The sequence below is a fragment of the Amblyomma mixtum genome, chromosome 3, assembly GCF_055824585.1.
Source record: "Amblyomma mixtum isolate Tamu chromosome 3, ASM5582458v1, whole genome shotgun sequence".
Taxonomy (NCBI): Eukaryota; Metazoa; Arthropoda; class Arachnida; order Ixodida; family Ixodidae; genus Amblyomma; species Amblyomma mixtum.
In genome coordinates, this window is record NC_143014.1 from 415,350,459 (window position 1) to 415,371,457 (window position 20,999).

At 49.8% G+C, this 20,999-nt stretch overlaps 2 protein-coding genes across 2 annotated transcripts in view; both read left to right on the top strand.

The window, feature by feature from the left end:
- The window catches only part of LOC149357730 (uncharacterized), a 326,496-nt gene that overhangs the window by 124,926 nt on the left and 180,571 nt on the right, over window positions 1–20,999 (top strand). The gene's annotated exons all lie outside the window — the stretch shown is intronic.
- On the top strand, window positions 8,445–20,864 carry LOC149357733 (anaphase-promoting complex subunit 10-like). Its single transcript, XM_089584881.1, has 4 exons — window positions 8,445–8,752; window positions 12,089–12,195; window positions 12,283–12,445; window positions 20,487–20,864. The coding sequence occupies exons 2-4, from the start codon at window positions 12,093–12,095 to the stop codon at window positions 20,770–20,772; spliced, it is 552 nt and encodes a 183-aa protein (XP_089441007.1). The 5' UTR covers window positions 8,445–8,752; window positions 12,089–12,092; the 3' UTR covers window positions 20,773–20,864.

A 20,999-nucleotide genomic window follows, 5' to 3' on the forward strand; every position in this document is an offset into this window, starting at 1 on the left:
ACAAATAAAATAAAATTTTGCCTACCGCAAATGCCGATCCATCACTTAGAAAAAAAATAGGTATCTCTCTAAAGGATAACGCACAAAAAAACCACTGAAAAGAAAAACCTGCCGGCCGAATATAGGTCACTGACCTAAATTCTATTCATTAACCTGCACTTCCCCTAACAGCCTAAAAAAACTAAACACACTTTTAAAACTATTAAAGGAAAGTACTCATCTATTTTACGCAGTCGCCCTCGCCGTCGGTCCGGTCCCGGTGTCCACGCGTGATCCGAAGAGCACCTAAACCTACGTCCGCACAGCACGGCTGTCAACTGTCAATCTTTCAACTGTCAACTGTCAGTCTTTCCAGTCGAAGGCAGCGCTACCGGCGGCGTGTCAGCGCAGGAGCTCTCTCGTTTTCGGCACGGTGGGCTGCCGCTCTAGTTCGTATGCAAGCCATGCTTCAAGCAATGGCCTCACTATCGCCACTAGCGGCAGAAAGTGTCAAATCTTTGTTAATTTCCTAAACCTATGCTTTTCAACAACGCTTCATTGGATTCATATTTTAAAATACATTTGGAAATGAACAAAGTGTTCATAATATTATCTGTTGCCTTTTAACGTATTCGAGAGAAGAGAAAGGGTTGATACAAGAGTGCACCTAGAGCGCAGTGTTCGTCTTCGGAAATGGAGAGACAGATAGAGCCTGAAAGAGAAGACACACCTTTGACGCGCCCGAAAAGGCGTGTCAAACAGGTAGCGGCGAGTGTGCAGATAGATAGCAGAGAAGTCACGATTTCGCGATTGCTGATATGGCGCTGATAACTTCAGGTAGCGCTGCGGCCTGGTATTGCGCGGTGTATTGTGTTTGAAGTGTGAAACAGGCGCGCAGGGTGCGCTTGTATCGCCTTTATGTGGCTTTATCTCAACATTTCATTGTCCGCTGCCTGCGCACGTTCCGCGCTATCTTCGTTCACTGACTGCCGTCATCGCAAACTCGGATGAAACTCGGGCGAGCACCAAATTCGGGCCGTCCGGCATAGCGCCCCAAATGGCTATATTTCGAGGAGCAAAGGGAGAAAACGAAAAATTTCATTTTTCCCCGACGTACGTAGCTCTTCAAACTGCATAAATGACTAGCATAAAATGCCTCTGCAAGCCATTACAAAAAGGTCAATGGTGCGGTATGCGGCTTTCAATGTCCGAAAGCTGAACCTGAGCTATCGAGACGGCGTAGTGGAGGGCTCCGTATTCTTTTCTGCAATCCAGGTTTTTTTAACGCGCACAGACTTGCACAAAACGCGGGCGTTTTTTGCGCATGCGCGAAACCCAGTGACGTCACGGGCGGCGCAGGTGGCCGCAGCCGTAGCCGCCGCCGCGTCTCTACTTAAAAGATACTGTGTCAAGGCTGGGAATCGAACCAGGGCTTTTGCCATTTGAAACGGAGACGCTACAACTCCGCCACAAATGCTCAAGGTTTGAGCATGAATAAAGGCGTCTCTAGTGAATGCATGGCTTTCGTAAATGAAATAAGAGGATTAAAAGAATCAAAACAAAAACTTAAAAGCATTAAAAAAAGAAAGAGAAATAAGAAATGAAAAAGAAATGTAATGTGCAGAAAAAAACAATACAACTAAGAAAAAAGGGAAACAAACAAAATGAGAAAAAAACAATAAGATATGAAAAATAAAAAAAATGTACTCATAAAAGAAAAAATTAAAATAGAATGGAAATAAGCACAGAAACAAAAGTAAAAAAGAAATGAAACAAATAAAATATCACAAATAAAAAATATATAAAAGAGCAACAGTGTGCCAGGAAACTCTCATATCTCGGTGGACAGCCGAAACGCGCCGTAAGGGCCTTAAGGAAAATGAAATGAAATGAAAATTAGTTTTAAGGAAAGGAAATGCCTGTTTCTCATATCTTGGTGTACGCCCGAAAAGAATGGACACTACAGTACATGTTGAAGTTGAAGTTTATTTCTCGCTCTCAGTGGTACAAGTATTACTTACAGTATTACAAGTATTACAGTGGTACAAGTACAAGTATTACTGGGAGAGAGAGGACGCAGGGAAAAAAGCTGCTTGAATGCAGCTTGAGAGGCACCCTGCGCCCACACTGCTGAGGCAACGTATTGCCTCAGTTGTTAGTTTACAAGACAGCTACAGGTGAGGCACTCGAAAACAATAAATAAAGTATCAACATGAATATAATATCTACAGTGGCACTTAAACATTAGTATCACAATCACAACAAAAAGCGTCATAAATACTCAAAAAACCAAAAGCATCACATCAACCAGGTGTACAACAGCAGAATTCACACGTGTTACAGCTTTAATCACAGTTCGGAACAAGTTGTAATTAAGCGTCTTCAAAAAGATACAAAATGGTTTTTAGGCTCTTTACCGTGATGCATTTTAGCGATATGTTGTCTCTAAAGCAACCTTCTAAATCAGCACCGTATTCACTACACGCGCGTCTCCTCCTCCGCCTCCGTACAGGCAGTGCTTGGAACGCCGAATGCCTCCACCACTACCGTGGTGCTCCCAGTGCATTGTGCGCGAACTGAGACAGCCATGACGTCAAACCAAGCGTGAAGCTTTTCGCTTGTATATCCAGGCTTAACCAGAGCTAAGCCACTGCCTAATTTTTATAAGGGACGTGGTTCTTCGAAGCACTTTTGTTGCGAAAGCAACACTACGCTAGTAAAGTTTCGCTCTCTCTTCTCTTCTACCAAAAAGCGCGAATAGGTTCTTTTTCTCTTCTTTCTTCTGCGCCAGGGGTGCCCCGTCGGAGACGGCTTGTTATTACTTGAAGGCTGAAGGTCTATAGGAGATGATACTTGCAAACAACAGAGAACTTGCAGGGGATATAACTTGAAGCTTTATATACAATAGTTTACATATATATACAAGTTGAGCAGTGAGCACAACAACAACATGGAACTGGCTAACATTTAGGGGAGGCCCCTACTCGGCATAGCCGAAGATGCGTTACATCTGTCTCCGTAGCCCAGAACCTCCCTTCCGGGCTCCGGGACCCAGTTTTAAAGACACATGGGCCTGGCCCACATTCACCAGCATCCAATCGTGTCAAACCCTTAACACGATTGGTTTTTAGCCGCGTGGTCCGCCCTCCAACTTCCTTAAGGCACATAACTCTCTCTCAAATGTACATATTGTAAAAAGGGCATCATTTTCCCTTAAAACACAGTACATTCCGAGAATTCACACATATACGGATTGGCCCCCCAGGTTACGTGCCCCGCCCCACACTTCCACCGTAGTAAACAAACTCTCTCCCCTATGGAAAGAAAAAGCAAAACACATAAGAACAACATGTCAAAACACTGCCACGGGTACGTTTCTCTCCCCAGTCCCCGTGACCTTGACGCTTCCCGGCACTAGGGCAATTGTCGGCCCCAACCCAGCTGCGACTGTTGCAAACCTCGCCCGGGAGCGCAGATCCACTTTCCGATAAGAGTCGGATCACAATGGACTGCCGAAGCCACCAGTTGTCCTCCGGGGTCGGGGCGGCGACATAAGTCGAGATGGCCGCCACTGTCCCCAATTAAGCAGGTGGCTGTGCTCGTTCTGTCCGGTGGTGTCTGTGAAGCCGCGCTGTCGGCGTAAGATGAAACTGCGGCTTGACCTTTTTACGCTCTTGGTTCTTTGTGCACTGGCACCAAGCGGCCCCGGCCAGAAACACGCGTCCTTCCCCAAAAAGGGGACAATGGGAGGCATTGGGTGCGCCGGCCGCTCCCTCCCTGGCTGCTGCTAGCTGCTGTCTGCCTTGCGCGTCACCCGCTGCCGCCCGCTGGGGCCTCCGGCAGCGACGGGACCCCCCCAAAAAAAACGGACGTTCGTAATTGCCTCCCAAAACGAAAGCAGACTGCCTCCGTCCCCATTTAGGTTTCACACAATACGCCGGGTGCCGGCGATCGCCGCAAACGCCGTCTTGGCATCGGCAAAAGCCTACTGATTCCTTACAACGCTAGTCGCCGAGCCATTTCGCGGAGCTCTGGAAAGGCCAAGCTGCGTATGCGCGAGAAGCTGGTGACGGCACACGGCGCACAGCTGGCGCGCCGGGGCCGCCGCCGCCGCGCCACCCTGGCAGTGGCTTAGCTCTGCTATGCCAGGATAAACGTAGCGTGAGGTGAGGGCGGGGTGTCCGCATCTAGAAGGACACCTGAGCCAGAGGGATGGCACTAACTGCCCTCTTGGAGCAGTGGACACCTCAACCATGCTTTATGCTAAGTGGCGGTAGTTGCAGGTGTGCGCTGCATGCGTTGGCATTGGCAACCTTGTGCCAGAAAAGCGGCGCTGAAGCCACAGGCCGTCGGCGTTCGTTGTGTTCATTGCCGTTGGCGTTGACCACGTTTTACACTCCCATCATTTTAAGGAAAGGACTGCGCATAATGGCTCCCTGAGTCAGTGGACGCCTGAATCGGGCTTATAGGTACGTGGGGTTTGAGAGGGAGATGTGAGCTGCAGGCATTGACCAGGTTGTGCCAGAAACCCGGCGCTGAAGCCATCGGCGTCCGTTGTGTTCATTGACGTTGTCAATGTTTTACGCTCCAATCACTTTAAGGAAAGGAAAGCGACCGCGCGCGGCGAGGCACGCCAGCTGTGCCTAGTGACGTCACTTGCTCCTCGTGCATGCGCAGCACGGTCGTGCAAGAGCACCCGAAACGGCGAGACTGTGGGCAGTGTAGCTTAAAGGGACCATGAAAAGAATTAAAAGCCGCTTGTAAATGTTAGAAGTGATGCTCAGAAGCATTGACACCAAGTATGAGTCTTCGGAACTGAGCCGGCAATTTATTATGAATTTTTAAAAATCGTGTTTTTTAAAATTCGCGGGCCGCTTGGTGTCTTCGTAGGGAGCAATTCTGAAACCAAAATCGGGAAAACAGACGTCACTAGTCCCATGACGTCGGCAGGTCACCACACGCTGTCATTCGCTAGAGCCGCGGCAGCTTCGACGTCACGGGCACACTTCCGGTAGCGGTGAAAATCGTCTGCTCGAGCTGCCGCGCGACCCCCTCGGGTAAGCGCAAGCGAGGGCATTGCCTTCGCGCATATGGTTTTAATTTACCTCTGCCGCCTCTTTCTGTCGCGAGTTCGGGAGCCACTGGCAGTGCCTTTTTCGACCGCCCAAGATGAATACGCCTTGCTGTGTCGTCGGCTGCAAACCCAGTGACTGGCGAGGTGTTGAACTCAGGCATGTTATTCCTAGAGACGTGCGTGAGCGAGCAGCCTGGATGGAGCGCATCGGACTGCCAGCGTCGCACGCCCGCCGAAGACTCCGCGTTTGCGGTCGACACTTCGCACCTGACGCTTACTACTATAACCCAGCGCTCGTTCGACAGTCAGGTATGAATGTCAAGCACCTGAAGCTTCGACCGAAGTCGCTGCCGACACTGTTTCTTCCCACCGGGAAGGCGAGTTTCCAGCTTACAGCGATCGGTATGAACGTTTACACGATATGATCTGCGATGGAAGACAATTTTATCTACGAGAACTTAAAAAAAGGTGCCGCATTTACTTAGGGCACAGGACGAATTCGAAGCGTTAGCTGTCGCGGAGGGCCTTGGCCTGACGGCTACGTGCTGCTGCGGTTCACATTCGGCTGCTGGTTCGACATGCAGACTCGGTCCCGACCTTCTTTCACTCTCCCGTCCGTTTTACGACCGTAATACCGTATGTTCCTTGTGTTCTAAGTCGGGCGGCGCGATTTTGCGATCCCGCAGCCGGGTGTCCAACATCATTCGACAGCTAGGCTCAGTATATGCACGGTGTTTCACGCCAAGACTTGGCAGCATCGGTGTGACGGCTGAACCAGCGCACAAAAAAATAAAACATTGTGTGAGCCGGGAACAGGTCCGGGTCCATTCTGCCAACTAGCAAAGAAACCCGACGCGCGCCGCAATCCAAGAAAGCGCCGAGACCGGAGAGACGCTGCCGACGCACGCTGCTCCTCGGGAGTGCGACAACCGGAAGTTGTAAACCGAACGTCAGCGAATGACGTATTCATGGGCGGAGCCCTGTCCCGGAGCTGTTTTCTTTATTTTTTCTTGGTGCCCCGCGCGTACGAGTTGAGGGAGGAGAGGAGGAGGGTGATTTTTAATCGCCTATAACTTCGTTGTTATTGATGCTAGCTCAAAAATTCTTGCGCTGGAGTGACGAGTGATGGATTGCCTATATTTACATAATCTCAATTAATTTGTTTCATAGTCCCTTTAAGCAACAATAAATGGCTTCGAGCAGATGTTGCTTTCGAAATCCTCCAGGTTTAACCAGAGCTAAACCACAGCCAATATTTTATTATTCAATTCATGCATTCTAGCAAACAAAAAGTGCACTTGCATGCGCCTGAGTCTTACCATGAGCATAGAAAATCGCCTTTCTTTACGCGCATTTTGCAGCTACTAAAACGCTAAACGTTTTTATAATAGGTGAATACATAGCGCTCGTTCTGCTTGATGAAGGCGAGATTAGACAACTCTAGAGTGCAGCGCGCCACACACTGCGAATGAGCGCACCCATCAAGGAGAAACGACGGTGAATTTGCTAGAGAACGAGTGACTCCGACTGCATGCACGACGCAATGTTGCGGAACAAGATATCCCAAGAGTACCACGAGGGTTTCCCTTGATTCGTGCTAAATACCAGTAGTTATAGGGAAGAAAACTTAAGTTCCTGAAATGCTTCGCCAAATTCATATGCGGGCAATCTGGCTCATGAATGCCGTCCGCCGAATGCATTTGTGCTCGAAAAGAAATGGTACGTGGGGCTAGAAGCAAAATGAAACCGCGTTGCGGCCCCAAGTCTAAACAGGAACGTGTGTCAGTGCATATTTGCCGAAATAATCAAAAAGACATGGAATTGTAAACTGGAGCTTAGCGAAGGGTTTCATTTCAAATTTTGGTATGTCTAAAGAAACCCTAAATGGGTACATATTCACAAGATACTGTGGAAGTTTCTGCTGCGTTTTCATGAAGCGCGCGAAGGCGCACAGAATAGATACTGGCAGCTTCAGCGCGCCGACATTGCTTGTGGCTGCACGGACTTGAGCGCGCCAAACTAACGGTTAGCCCTGGAACGCATTAGGCGTGCAGTATTCAAAATCCGCCCATATGCTGGGACAGGGACGCCGGAAGTATATTTTCAGTGGGAGGGGGGGGGGGGGGGGGGGGCTCGAACCAGTGATCGGCAGCTGAGAAACGCATAAGAATGTACGACGTGCTTCAATAAAACAAATTGGGGTTTAACCTCCCGGAGTGACCCATGCGCTACGAGGGAGGCCGCAGCGGAGGCTTCCATATTAATTTATACCACCTGGCCTTCTTCACCGTGCGCACCAACATCGCACAGTACACGGGCGCGGCGCTGATCGAACCCGTGACCTTGGGATCAGCAGACGAACGACAAAGCCACTGAGCCGCCGTGGGCAGTGCTCTTCAGTTGTGCTCACTGTGGAGTTGAAAGGGTAAACGTTAAGGAAGTAGGTAATTTCCTTTCATTGCGAAATTTTGACGAGCTCATATGATCGTTTGTGAACATCACAGACACTTAGCGAAATGGTGAAAATATCAAGCATACAATTTCCCGTCGCTTGTGCTCAGCAGTAACGAAACACGAAGGAAGCACGGAGTGCGATCTCTGTCTACGAAAGGTGGTAATCTGCAGCTGCCAGTTACTGCAAATAAGATCAACCTATGCGAAAAAAAAACGAAAAAGAAACGTGGATTCGTGCTTGCGAAGCGCTTCATTTGGGGCTAAGAGCACCATTTCAACCTTTGTACTTCAGCTGTATAGCAATATCAGCTCATTGGAAAAAGGCATGACACCGAAACCACCATGTTGTGATCTAAACAGCAATGCTAATCATAAAAATGCGAGCGGGCTATACCAAAACAACATACGGGCTTCGTATCCTATAGGATTTTCCTTTCTACGCCGAATTGGCCGCAGCGGTGAACTAGCGAGATGCGCTCGGTTCCCATTCCAGAGGTCGTGAGTACGAATCCTGCTATATTCATGCCCGGCAATTCCTGTTTCGTTTACAGCCAGAGTCATGCACGCTGCCGCCCAGGAAAATCAAATATCACGACTGGAGTGACGGGCAGTCCTGAATGACTGTTTGAAGAAAGCCCATGTGTGAATATCCCGCTTCTTCAGTGATTGCCTTTCCACGACGACCGCACTCGTCCTCGCGAACGAAATGACATGCGTGAAAAGCCTTACGCATCGCTCTTTTCTTTGTTAGCATTACGCGCAGCGAACGAAGGCGAATCGGTTGTGGAGCGGACGGCTCCCGCTTCGCGAAACGCCGCCATGTTCTACGCTGCGAGGGGGGAAGGCTGGGGACTGCTAGGGATCTAGGGCGAAGTCGTTTTAGACTAGCGAAAATTCTGCCGCTTTTTCGCCATTTCTCAGCATGAGTGAACTAACCCACGTTTTGTGCGACCAGCAGAAAGGTTTCTCGGCGCCATTGAGAACGGAGGGCTCCTCGTGCACTCGAGAACGCGTCGTCATCGTCAACGGCTTGGCAGCGACCAGCGCCGATCACGCGTGCGCTGAACTGACGAACAAGTTGAGACGGCGACGAGCGGCGCTCAGCCGACGCGCTAATACAGCGGGCGACAACGAGGCTTTGCTCGGAGGCTGGAAGAGGAATACTCGTGCCGAAAGCAGCGCGCTCCGACCTTTGCCTTTCATTCCGGCTCGGCGGTGCCCCACGCTTTGCAACTGAGTGGAGAGGTGAGCAGAACTCGAGACATTTTTGCATCTCTGCGTAGACTTTAGACGAGCCCATGGAAACATCGTAGTTCTTTCGGAGTCTGCACGTTGAAAACGTTAAAATCCTGTATCACTATCACCATCCTGTTTTTTGACACTTGCATAAAGTGCCAGTTTTGTGTAACAAAGTATGCAGCAGTTATACCTGCTCTCGGTATGGGGCACAAACTTGTAGGCTAATGAAGAGTCGAAATTGAGGTGAGGGCAGCCCCCGCGGTGGCTCAGTGGTTATGGTGCTCGTCTGGCGACCCGAACGACACGCGTTCGATACCGGCGGCGGCGGTCGAATTTCGATGAAGGCGAAATTCTAGAGGCCCGTGTACTGTGCGATGTCAGTGCATGTCAACGATCCTAAGGTAGTTGAAATTTCCAGAGCCGTTCACTACGGCGTCCCTCATAGCCCGAGTCGCTTTGGGACGTTAAACCCACATAAACCAAACCAACGAGTTGAGGATAGCGCAAGGAACTATGGCAGGAAAAATGATAAGCGTAAGGTTGGGCAGTAAAAGAGCACAGTGGGTCAGGGAAGAGACGCGAGTTTAGTGATATCCTAGTCGATATCGAAAACAGAAATGGGCAAGGGCAGGCCATATCTTACGAAGGCAAGGTAACCGTTGGTTCTTCAGGTGACGGAGTGGAATCCAAGAGAATACGAGCAGAATCGCTTTATTAAGGCTAAAGCCTTTAATGGTTTGGTTTGGTTTATGGGGTTTAACGTCCCAAAGCGACTAAGGCTATGAGAGACGCCGTAGTGGAGGGCTCCGGAAATTTCGACCACCTGGGGTTCTTTAACGTGCACTGAGATCGCACAGTACACGGGCCTCGAATTTCTCCTCCAAAGAAATTCAGCCGCCGCGACCGGGATCGAACCCGCGTCTTTCGGGCCAGCAGCCGAGCACCATAGCCACTGAGCCACCGCGGCGGCGAAAGCCTTTAATGCCTCACACTGTCGTGGGCAGGGGATGCTAGCCAGTGTGTTCGAGTTCCGGCGAAGACAAAAAAAACTTTATTGAGACTGGGAATCGAACCAGGGCGTTTTTGAAATTCAAGGATAGTCGCTGCCATTCCGCCACGAACACGGTTTGAGCATGAATAAAGGCACATCTAGTGAAGGCATGGGTATCGTGAGTCAAATAAAACAAATGAAAAATAGTAATTAACTGCTAATTAATGACGCTTAAGCTTCACGTTTAGGAGTGGAACGTGACAGCGTGTTGTAGCGCTGCCAGGCAGCGGTAGACACCCGTCAAAACGCGGACACATCTGCCGACACGGCTGCTAACGACGGTATGAGGCATTGAAAACTTTCACCTTAAAAACTTTATTAAGACTGGGAATCGAACCAGGGCCTTTGGCACTTCAAGGGTAGTCGCTGCCATTCCGCCAAGTACACGGTTTGAGCATGAATAAAGGCCGATCTAGTGAACGCACGGGTATCGTGAGTCGAATAAAACAAATGAAAAAATTGCGAGTATGAAAAGAAACAAAAATATAAAGAAATTAGATCATAAAACACGAAAAATATTAGAGAAAAGGCACATCCAGTGAACGCACGGGTTTCGTGAGAGAAATAAAACAAATCAAAAAATGCAAATATGAAAAGAAACAAAATAATAAATAAATTAAACTATAAAACATGAAAAATATTAAAGAACACAGACCGCGTGGTCGAGAAGACGCGCAGATTCGCGGCGGCGGGGCTCGGAGGCAGACTCGCCAGAGGAATAGACCGAAGAGCGCAACAGCCGTGAAAAAGAAAAGAGAAGGCAGAAAAAAAAGAGGAGGACGAGGGGAGCGGAGGAGGACGGGCGGCGCTGCGAAGAGGGTTCTGGGACGCCAACGAGGAAAGAGCCGAATGTTGGTCTTGTCAGTGTTTAAAACGCTAAATATTTGCGCCAGTGTGTTTATTCCGACCGAAAGCTTAATTCCGTCTCGAACAAGTTCAAGCCTAGCAGAAAAACGTATTTTATTCATGCGGTGGCCAAAATAATTCGCACTTCGAGAATACTTAGAGTCGTTTCTTAAAACATTCTTGCTATAGCTTTCAAACATTATTTTTAACTCCTGAACAAATTTTTTACCTAATTTAATTTTTGATAAGTTAGACAATTTCATCAAAATGTTTCTTCCAAAGTTTGGTAATCGCTGCCGTAGTGCGTGCTATCAGGCTGAAAGGCTAGCTAGCGAAAAAAAAGATAAAAATCTTCTCTTGTTGGTGTGACACGATGGGAGTCGTTTCCACACGTTCACGGTGAACTTCTCAATTAACTTCTGAGGCATAGGCAGTTATGTGCTGCATTTTTATGACTACCCGATTATGAGTCATCACTGCTCAGAGCGTGAAGGTATATTCATGATGTCTGTTGTGCTTTGAGTCTCTTTGCTGAAATATCAGGATACAGCGTTTCGACGTGAATAGCGGTTCTGACGATGTGGCAGTTGTCGGATACAAATTAACACCCCCACTGACCGCTACACAGAATTTCTTCATAACAAAAGGTAGCGGACTTTTGAAGGTTCTTGAAAACGGAGTTAGCAAAAGATAGACACCAGATGAAATTATGACTTAAGAATTTTGATGCATGTGGTTTTGTTTGGTATGGCGAAACATAAAAAAAAAACGTTTTCGTTTACTGTTGTGATTGGTCAGCGGAGTAGTGCAGGACGCCGTGGACCATGGCCGTTATTGCCAATTGCTGTTTTCAAAACATGTATCCTACTAACGAAGGGATACCATCATGCGATGGTGCACAAAGACCCAATCGCCTGCGTTCAGTTTAATTCTGTTTTATTCGCTGAATTGACGGCGTTTTTAAGTTTTAAATAAATTTAGTGGTTGCGGTACTATTTTTGGTAACGGTTGAAAAAATCGCTAGCGTTGAAGGGTACGTGTTGCGTATGGATTAAGAAGTACCGTTTCAGAATAAATTGCCCCGTGCCGGGAAGAGGCGCAGATGCGACCACGAGCCATCCAGAATCATCGCCTTGTTATCTCATCGCTTACAAGGCTGAATACTGTGTGCGCGCGGACAGGCCGTGTTGCCGTTTTGCGCGCTGTCGTTGTGTCGTGGTTTGAGTTGTGTCATGTATTTTCGCACTGCGGCCGTAAGCAACCCATTTGCTCCTGTTCACGGTAACGGTATCCGCCCTGCAAGCAAGGGCTTCCGAACCGCATTTAGGGCAAATCTACTCACCCGTGTGATCCTGACTACAGTGCTCGCGTTTAAGGCGGGCGCTGGGGAGGGTAGGAGCTTCCTCCTGGTTAACCCTTTCCTTCATCCTCTCTCGTCTTATTAGGACCATGGACGCTTCCTCTGCTCCAGACCCCTCGAGTTTGGAGAGGCAGGGCAATGTCCGCGAAGTGGGAGCCCAGGCTGTGTGGTCGCTGTCGTCCTGCAAGCCTGGTGAGCTATGAGGCGCCTCCCGACCGTCACGAACGGGGAATTCTGGCTGCCGATTCTGATGCATCTTGTCAACGCACTTTTTCGCAGGATTGGGCATCGATCAGCTGCTAGACAAATGCCTTGATACATACTGGCAATCGGACGGGGACCTACCGCACGAAGTCAATATACAGTTTCACCGCAAAACGGCAATACAGGCGATCTATGTCTACGTCGACTACAATCGCGACGAGAGCTACACACCTAAAAGGTACTACTTGGCTTTTGTCACTCTCAGCGGCATATAACTAGTTCATGCTGTTGCACAGAACGCAGAAAAAGCTGCCGCGCTGGCTCAGCGGCGATGGCACTCGCCTGCTGACACGAAAGACGCGGTTTACATACCTGCCGAGGCGATCGCATTTCGATAGAGGCGAAATTCTAGAGACCGGTGTACTGTGCGTTATCAGTGCACGTTAAAGAACTGCAGGTGGTAGAAATTTCTGAAGCCTGTCACTACAGCGTCCCTCATAGACTGAGGCGCTTTAGGACGTTATGCCCCCACAAGCCATAAACCAGAATGCAGATTTTTTTTTGCGTACGACGTGGGCGTCGAGATGGGTCACGTAGTTGCCGGGTTGTTTGGTGTCAAGGTGATGTTTTCCACGTCTGTTTTGAGCCCGCAAGGGTTCTCATCCAGGAGTGCGCTTGCGTTTCTTCGTCATCGACTTCGAGTCCAAACGCGACGCCGCTCTGAATAATCATTGCAATGCGCCGCTTCACTAACAAAGGTGTAGTGCACGACAGCGCCTCACCGAGACTGTGTTTTATTCTCGAATTACTGCGCCTCTGCGTTGCATGCCATATCGGTGCCTGGAATCATATGCAGGGGAAGAAAAGCCTCTATGCGCTGATATTCAGGCTAGCACCTGCAGGTACGGACGGACGCTGCACAATGCAAGAGGTGTGCAGTTCGGTGAACGCTCATGTGGCCCGGAAATTTTCGAACCAGGTTCCAGCTACCTTAATGCTGCCGCATCCTACAATGTCTGTCGGCATAATTTTTCGAAGGAAACTGCTCGGGGTCTGGCATCCGCATTCAGCGTGGGTGAAGGTGCTCGGCCGCGACGTGCGGTGACAGAGCTGCATGCACTTGCTCTCAAGGCTCTCCACTGGCGTGAAAATAAGTCTTTTTACGCTATGTTTAGATAGGGGAGAATGCGTACAACTGTACAAGAGACGATTCGTCCTACAGTGTCTGGAAATGGAAAGAAAATGTTTACCGCTTTGGGTGGGGTGCGATTTATATATGAAACGCTCCGTAATGTCTGCTGTCCCTGTATTTATTTGGCCCACCGCGGTGGCTCAGTCGTCTTGACGTTCGGCTGCTGATATCGAGGTCGCGCTGTGGAATCCCGTGGCCGCATTTCGCTCGAGTAGGAATTGAAATCCGGCCGTGTGCTGTTCATGTCAATCCACGTTGAAGAAGGCGGTAGAAATTATTCGGGAGCCCTCCACTACGGCATCTCGCGATGATCACGTGCAGCTGCGGGACGTGAGACACCACATATTCTTCCACTGTTGTTCAGTGGCGTAGTCGTGTCCGGCTCCTCGTGACCTCTTGGCCACGAAGCACGATCAGCTGGAGTAGTGTTGTTTGCTTCCCTCGCTCTGTCAATCCATCTCATCAGGTGCTTTACCCATGTCCCGTTGGTTTCCACCTTTCCCGGGACCAAGGCCTTTTCTAATGAATCCTGCCCTCTCATTGTGTGGCCAGAGTACTGGTGCTTTACTTTCAGGATTTCAGGTTGCAAGGAACGCTTTGGAGTTGAGAGGTGGATGAGGGAACTGCTGTGATATGAAAGCAGCCAGCACTTACTTAAATCAGGGGAAGCGCAGAGGATCTTTTTTCAGGTTGTGCTACACGAACATACTCAGAAACAAAAGATTTAACAGCTGCCGTCGTAGCCCAATTGTTTGCAGGGTAACGAACGGACATGGTTCCTCTACTTCCGCCTTTTCCACAAATTTCACTGTGTCAATTTCCCCGCTGCAGTACCAAGGAATTAACTATTCAGTAGCAGCACACTTGTTTAACCCTAATAGCCGGGAATATGAAAGATTTTCGAATTTACACCCTTTGGCCTTTTGGTCTACTGCCTTTACCTCCCATATTGATTCATCCATTCACCGTACGCGACGTGCGAACGTCGCTGGTTCGAATCCCTCCGGCAACATATCCTCTTTTATTCTACTTTGTACTAAGTTATCGTTCGTGTTGATGATTATGCTTTAAATTTCGCACTTTGATCAAAGCCACCATTTTAAAAAATTCCTATGCTTTCCTTAATTTGACTGATTATTATTTTATTACACGATGTCGTTGCGTTTGTCTATTTTCGCACCGTGGGTTCTCCGGAAAGCAAGAGATAAGGTCGAAAGGAGTAGCGTACTTAAAAACGAAAAATCTCTGCCTCTTCCGTAACCAAGAGTAGAGTAAGCATGAAATGTTTACGGGCATAACACGAAGCGTACGCGGACGCGGCGAGACGCAGGCCTGACAAGAATGTATGTGCAGCGCGTTCGTAACTGATTAAAATGCGTAGAGGCGAAAGCGTTTTCCGCACCAATTTCCCTATGTGACTCTGGGGACGTCACCACTGGATTACGTCGCACATAATTGATGACGAAATAATGACAAATCACTAATTAGTGACTAATTACTGATTAATGACTGAATACCAATTAATTACTAATTAATTACGCTTAAGCTTCGCCTTTAGGAGTGGAACGCGACAGCGTGTTGTAGCGCTGCCAGGCAGTCCACGGAACGCCACCACCCGTTCGGTGCGATGCCTTGCCCTTTGAACGCGACGCTTTTTGAGGAAAGGAAATTACGCAGTAATTCTCTGTCATCTCAGTGCACACCCGAACTGCACCGTACAGGAACGGCGGAACGCCACCGCCCGTTCGGCGCGATGCCTTCACCTTTGAACGCAACGCTTTTTGAGGAAAGGAAATGGCGCAGTAATTCTCTGTCATCTCGGTGGACACCCGCACCGCACCGTACAGGAAGGGAGGAACGCCACCACCCGTTCGACGCGAAGCTACCGGCGCTTGTATGCCGGTCCTGTAGGAGGGCTTAGAGAGTCTCGTTAAATCTTGTACGGTGCCCGGATGTGTGGAATTCAGTGCCCGGATGTTGGCTCTCGGTCTCGGCGTGACGTCACCGCACTGCCGACAAAGGGAGCTAAAAGCATTTCATGCTTAAAACGAAAATTTTGGGGTATGACGGACGCAGCAGTGGACGGCTCTAGGATAGTTCAGACCACCTGGTCTTCTTTAACGACATCGCACAACACACTGGCGTTTGTGCATTTCACCCGCATGCAAATGCGGCCGTCGCGGCCAAGATTTCATCCCGCGATCTTGGGATCTGTGGCCGAGAGTCAAAGCCACTGATCTAGCACTGTGCTCTCAACGTAATTAACGAAAAAGGGAGTTGCAGGAAGGATGAACAGAAGCCGAAGGTGCACTGTTAGACTTTAACGGCGAGAGCCATTTTACAGAGCCCGCCCAGAGCTGGGCTCCAGTCTAACCCGACACGGCTGGCGCGACGCCCGAGCTATAGCCCAAGATAGGCTCGAACTGTGAAGCAGATGAGTAAGATAAGAAAGAACTGAGAAGAATGCGATAGTGGGGGCCAGAATTAGCGCTACACAAGACTCGCCTGGCAAGGCTGCGAAGCTACCGCGCAGTTTAAGATAAGAAAAAGCGGATAGCGGGAGCCAAACCTAGCGCGATCCTGCAGTGCCAATACGCGGCAGATGTTAAGAGGCATGGAATGGTGCTGTGATGAAGTTGCGATGTTTCAGGTAACAGGATTACGTGGGTTCGTATTTTTATTAGTGCTATGGCCGACGAAGGAGCTTTCGACCGCCCTCACGCGCAGCAGCGTAAAAGTCGTCGCCGCCGCAGAGGACACCCTGTCGAGCGCGCTGCCGAGCGGGAAGTCGATCGGCGCCGGAACCAGAGTGAGCGTGGGCGTCTTGCGAAGAGTGCACCCGCTAAACATTTCAGGAATGTGTGCCAGTAAGATGCCTTGTGGTTCTAGTGGAGTTAGTTCATTCTCAGGTCTTCAGAATTCTCGACCATTTTGTGTCGTATTTGTGTGCGCGAAAAAGTTTTGTGAAACGTGCGCTGTGGGCTCGCCTGAAGGCGCAACCTCGCTGACCTGTCAGCGCAATTCAACCGGGGCCATCTTCAGCCGTACGTGGACAACCCGCAAGTGCTTGTGGGCGACTTTGACATAGAAGCGACGCATGAAGACTCTGTAGAACGAAGGAGCGACTTCAGCCGGCCGCTTGTTTCGGACGCAGCAGATCCAACGACAAAGACATGTACGAGGTCTGTTAGAAAAGTATCCGACCTTTGGCCGAAGAAAAAAAAACTGGCATAACTGGAGCGTTAGAAACCTAATAACCTTCGAAGTAGCCTCCTTGAGGCTCCATATGCATCTCCCAGCGGTGCTGCCGTTGTTGGAAGTATTCCGAAAAGACCCTTTTCGGAATGGAATTTAGCTCTGCTGTCGTTGCAGACATAATGTCCTTTCTTTTCTGAAATCGCGCTCCTTTCAATGACCTCTTGATTTTAGGAAACAGCCAGAAGTCGTAGGGGGACATATCAGGAGAGTAAGGAGCCTGTTGAACTTCAGGAGTCTGGTTTTTCGCCAGAAAAGTCTGAATCAAATGCGAGGAATGTGCAGGAGCAATGCCGCGAGGGATGCGCCAATTTCTTGTTGACCTCAATTCCGGTCTCTTGCGCCGCACAGCACCACGTAGGCGATGGAGGACACCCCTGTAGTACTCTTTAGTCATTCTTTGACCCTGTGGGGTGCGTACTCGTGGTGTGCCACACAGAGGGAGTCAAAAAAGCAGTCAGCATCACTTTGACATTGCTGCGCACTTGTCGGGCCTTCTTTGGTCTTGGTGACGTGGAATGCGTCCTCTGTGACGACTGGGATTTGGTTTCCGGGTCGTACCCGTACACCCAAGACTCGTCACTAGTGATTACGGCGTTGGTGAAGTCAGGGTAACTGTTTGTGGAATCCAGCATCTCCTGTGAGACTTCAACACGAAGCTGCTTTTTCTCCACCGTCAGCAGCTTCGGCACGAATTTCGCCGCAACTCCCTCCATGGCCAAATCTTCGGGGATAATGGAATGTGCAGAAACATTGCTGATGGCCACCTCTTCCGCAATTTCTCGGATAGTCACACAACAGTCCCGCATCACCACAGCGTTCACTTCGGCAATTACCTGGTCATTTCGGCATGTTGATGGCCGACCGGAGCGTGGCTCTCTCTCCACGGATGTGCGGCCGTCTTTAAACCAGTTGCACCACTGCTTAATCTCTGTGCTGCTCATAGCATCATCACCGAAAGCCGTCTGAACATTTCGAATAATTTCCACTTGGCTATCGCCAAAATTCTGGCAAAATTTGAGGTAGTAGCGCTGCTCCTCTCGCTCCGCCATTTTCCTTGCAGCAAAAAACCGACGAGAGCACTGCGTTCTCCCTCACTCAAACGCTGGTTCCCAGCCACTGACGCTATCGGCAGGCGGGAAAAAATTCGTGCATGCGCACGAGGGTTCAAGGTCGGGTGCTGTAAGCGCGCTTGTTTCATGTCCATCAGGTGTTCGAAAAAAAAAAATAAAGTCGGATACTTTTCTAACAGACCTCGTATTGACTTTCACTCACAGCGTACATGGAGCCGATTAGGTCGCACTTCAGCGACCACAAGGCCGTACTTATGGGCTGTTATAAGCAGCGAAGATAGAAGGTACAAAATACTGACTATCTCTTTGTACGTTCTTACCACAACACAGCGCGCCTGTTTTTTTTTTTTTTATTGTAACCGTTCTGCGCTGTGTATACGCAAAGCACCAATGTAGCATAGCACAGCGCGCAGGGAACAGGATTTCGGCGGAAATTTATGCCCTAATCAACGAAGGTTCCCAGTGCCTTCCTTTATTCGGAAATGAGGCAATTGTGCGTGCAACTGAAGACCAGTGGCTGATATCCGAATTCAACAGCGTGAAAGTCCCAGAGTTTCGACCATTCCTCGTGGCGAAGCGACAACTGCTGTATTAATTGGCGTGCACAGGTCTCTATAAAGGGGGGACGAAATTCATGGTAGTCCCTTTCTGGGTAGAAGAGGACAATTGAGGGTAAAACTGCCGCCCTCATGTTAGGACACCTACTGGCTGCCCTCTTTTGTGCACGCCTGTGGCTGTGTTGCGCCTCTCTCTCACCCAAATGTGTCCCCACGCGCTTTGACGCACGACCCAAACTGTGCGACGAATAACGCCCCTGAATAGCGAGAGGAAAAATCGCCGAGTTTATTGCCGCCGTTCGCTTGCAACTCCGCGGCCCAGCTGCACGCCATATCGTGCGCAAGTCAGTAGCAAAGGTAAAAAAATGGGCTATAAAAATATAACTTAGAATTTCACACCAAACTTTGACCGAAATGTGACTGCATAGGTTTCACAATCATTTCACGGCCCGCGCATAAAGGACACATGCACCGCGCATCTTCCTCGCGTACTGGAAGTAAATCGTCTCTGCCACGTGTTTGTTGCCTCTATTGGTGCATAGCAGAGATGGCGCCAACAGCGACAGGCGTTGTATGCGCATTTCGTAAAAACTTAGCGGACGACGTTCGTGCTGGCGTGAGCTCTCGGCGCACGCGCCTATTCTCATTGGTTCTGGAGGCCCATGCCGTGATAAGGCGTAGATATACCACCCGGTCTGCGGTCCCACTATACTCGGTTGAACGTGACTGTCGCAATGTCACGCTGAAGCCGTATTGTCTCTCACACGCGTCGCACACATGATTAAACCCATCCGCTGCAAATAGTCGGCATTGGCAGCCTTGTTGATAAGCCGCTGCCTCGCTGTTACATTCAATGCGTCGCGCACGTGCCTTCGGGATCGCTTAGGTGCGCTGCCTGTGCAGCTTGCCATTCTCGGTGGCGCCTTTGTTCGGACTACGTCCCTCGCCAATACACACTGCGGCTCACAGTTGCCTTCGCGTGCTGCAGTGTTTTTGTGGTTAGGCGATGGCGTTAAACATGGTAACTGCGCGCTGTTTAAGCTTGCCATTAATGTTCCGTTCGCGCAATCCACCGCTAGCACTGACCTTCGCGCCTTGGGTGCGCGCATCCCACAGCACACGCTGCGCCCCGGCGCGTTTGTTTCCTGCAGCCGTTGGTGTTCTCCAGACAGGACGCACTCGGGTGGAATTGTCCGTTTTCTTTTATTCACCCCACACTACGTACTGAGTCGATCACACTTCTCTAGAGCGCTCGAGCGGTGTGCTGGGGAGCAGATTAAGTTAAATCTTACCGCAGCTGCTTTGCTGGGGGTACGGTGCTGGTGCCTGTGTGGTGCACATGTCTACTAGGCTTCTCGCCAGCGCAAGTATCACCAGTGAAAGTCAATTCCTACTTCAGAATTTCACTTTATTTCCACCGGACGGCACCGCTCGAGCGCTCTGGACAAGTGCGATCGACTCTGTATTTCATTCTCGATTCTCTTGCTCAGCAGAGCACGCACGGAAGCATGAAGACTAGACACAGAGCAATGCAATTCACCTCGTCGCTAGAAATTCTCTCCTCCAATGCTGTGGAATCTGCTCCGGTCTACTTACGCCTCCGTTGTCTCCGCTACTCACGTCACATGCGGCCTCTTCAGTTCGCCCTGTCGCACTCCTGCGCAGCTGTTATGCCCAAGAGTGCAGTACGGTTCAGGTGGTCGCTGCGTGATCTCCACAGTCAGGCCACTCCTCTGCCCTCCCTCCCCTCCCTCCCGACACTCCTCCGCAACTTCGCGGAATGCTCCACATTCGTACCAAGAACGCATCTTCTAGGCTAAAGAGGGCCGCCGCGTTGGCTCAGTGGTTATGGTGCTCGGCTACTGACCCGCAAGACGCGGGTTCGATCCCGGCCGCCGGCGGTCGAAATTTTATGGAGGTGAAATTCTAGAGGCCCATGTACTGTGCGATGTCAGTGCACGTTAAAGAACCCCAGGTGGTCGAAATTTCCGGAGCCATTCATTACACCTTTCATCATAGCCTTAGTTGCTTTGGGACGTTAAACCCCAATAAACCAAACCAGTAGGCTGAAGAGGCTGCCCTAATCAGCTAACGCCAGTCAAATTCAGTTTGCGCCCCACATTGCTGATTTCTGTAGCCCCATGAACGAAAGTACCCGCATGGTATAACAGTGTCAACATTTGGTCTGACCTATGTTTTCAGGATTGCAGTGAAAGTGGGAAGCACTTTCCACGACCTGCGGGTGGTCGAAACTGTTGACCTGAATGAGCCAGCAGGATGGGTGCACATCGCAACGCAAGACTCGGCTGGCCGCCCTGTCCGCGCCTTCCATGTGCAGATTGCAGTGTTGGCCAACCACAAGAATGGCCAGGACACCCACCTGCGGCAGATCAAGTTGTACTCTCCTGTTCAGCGAGCCAGCGTCAGCGTCTTGCCTGGCGTCAACTTCACGAGCGCTGAATGCATTGCTTTCAGCTGCATCCGCTGAGAGATCACCGTGTAAGAATTATCTGCCTTGATAATGATAGACCTTGATGACATTCTGTACTGATTTAAGCTCCTTAAAGCGATTCGTTTCTGCACCCGTGTCGTGTTTTGATACCTTATCTTCTCAGTCCGGCTATTCTTGTATTATCTTGCTCAAGGTCAAGTATAATCGACTGCTCGGAAGAATTGTTAGGTCGTTACTAATCGCAAAAAGGGAAGAATTCCTGG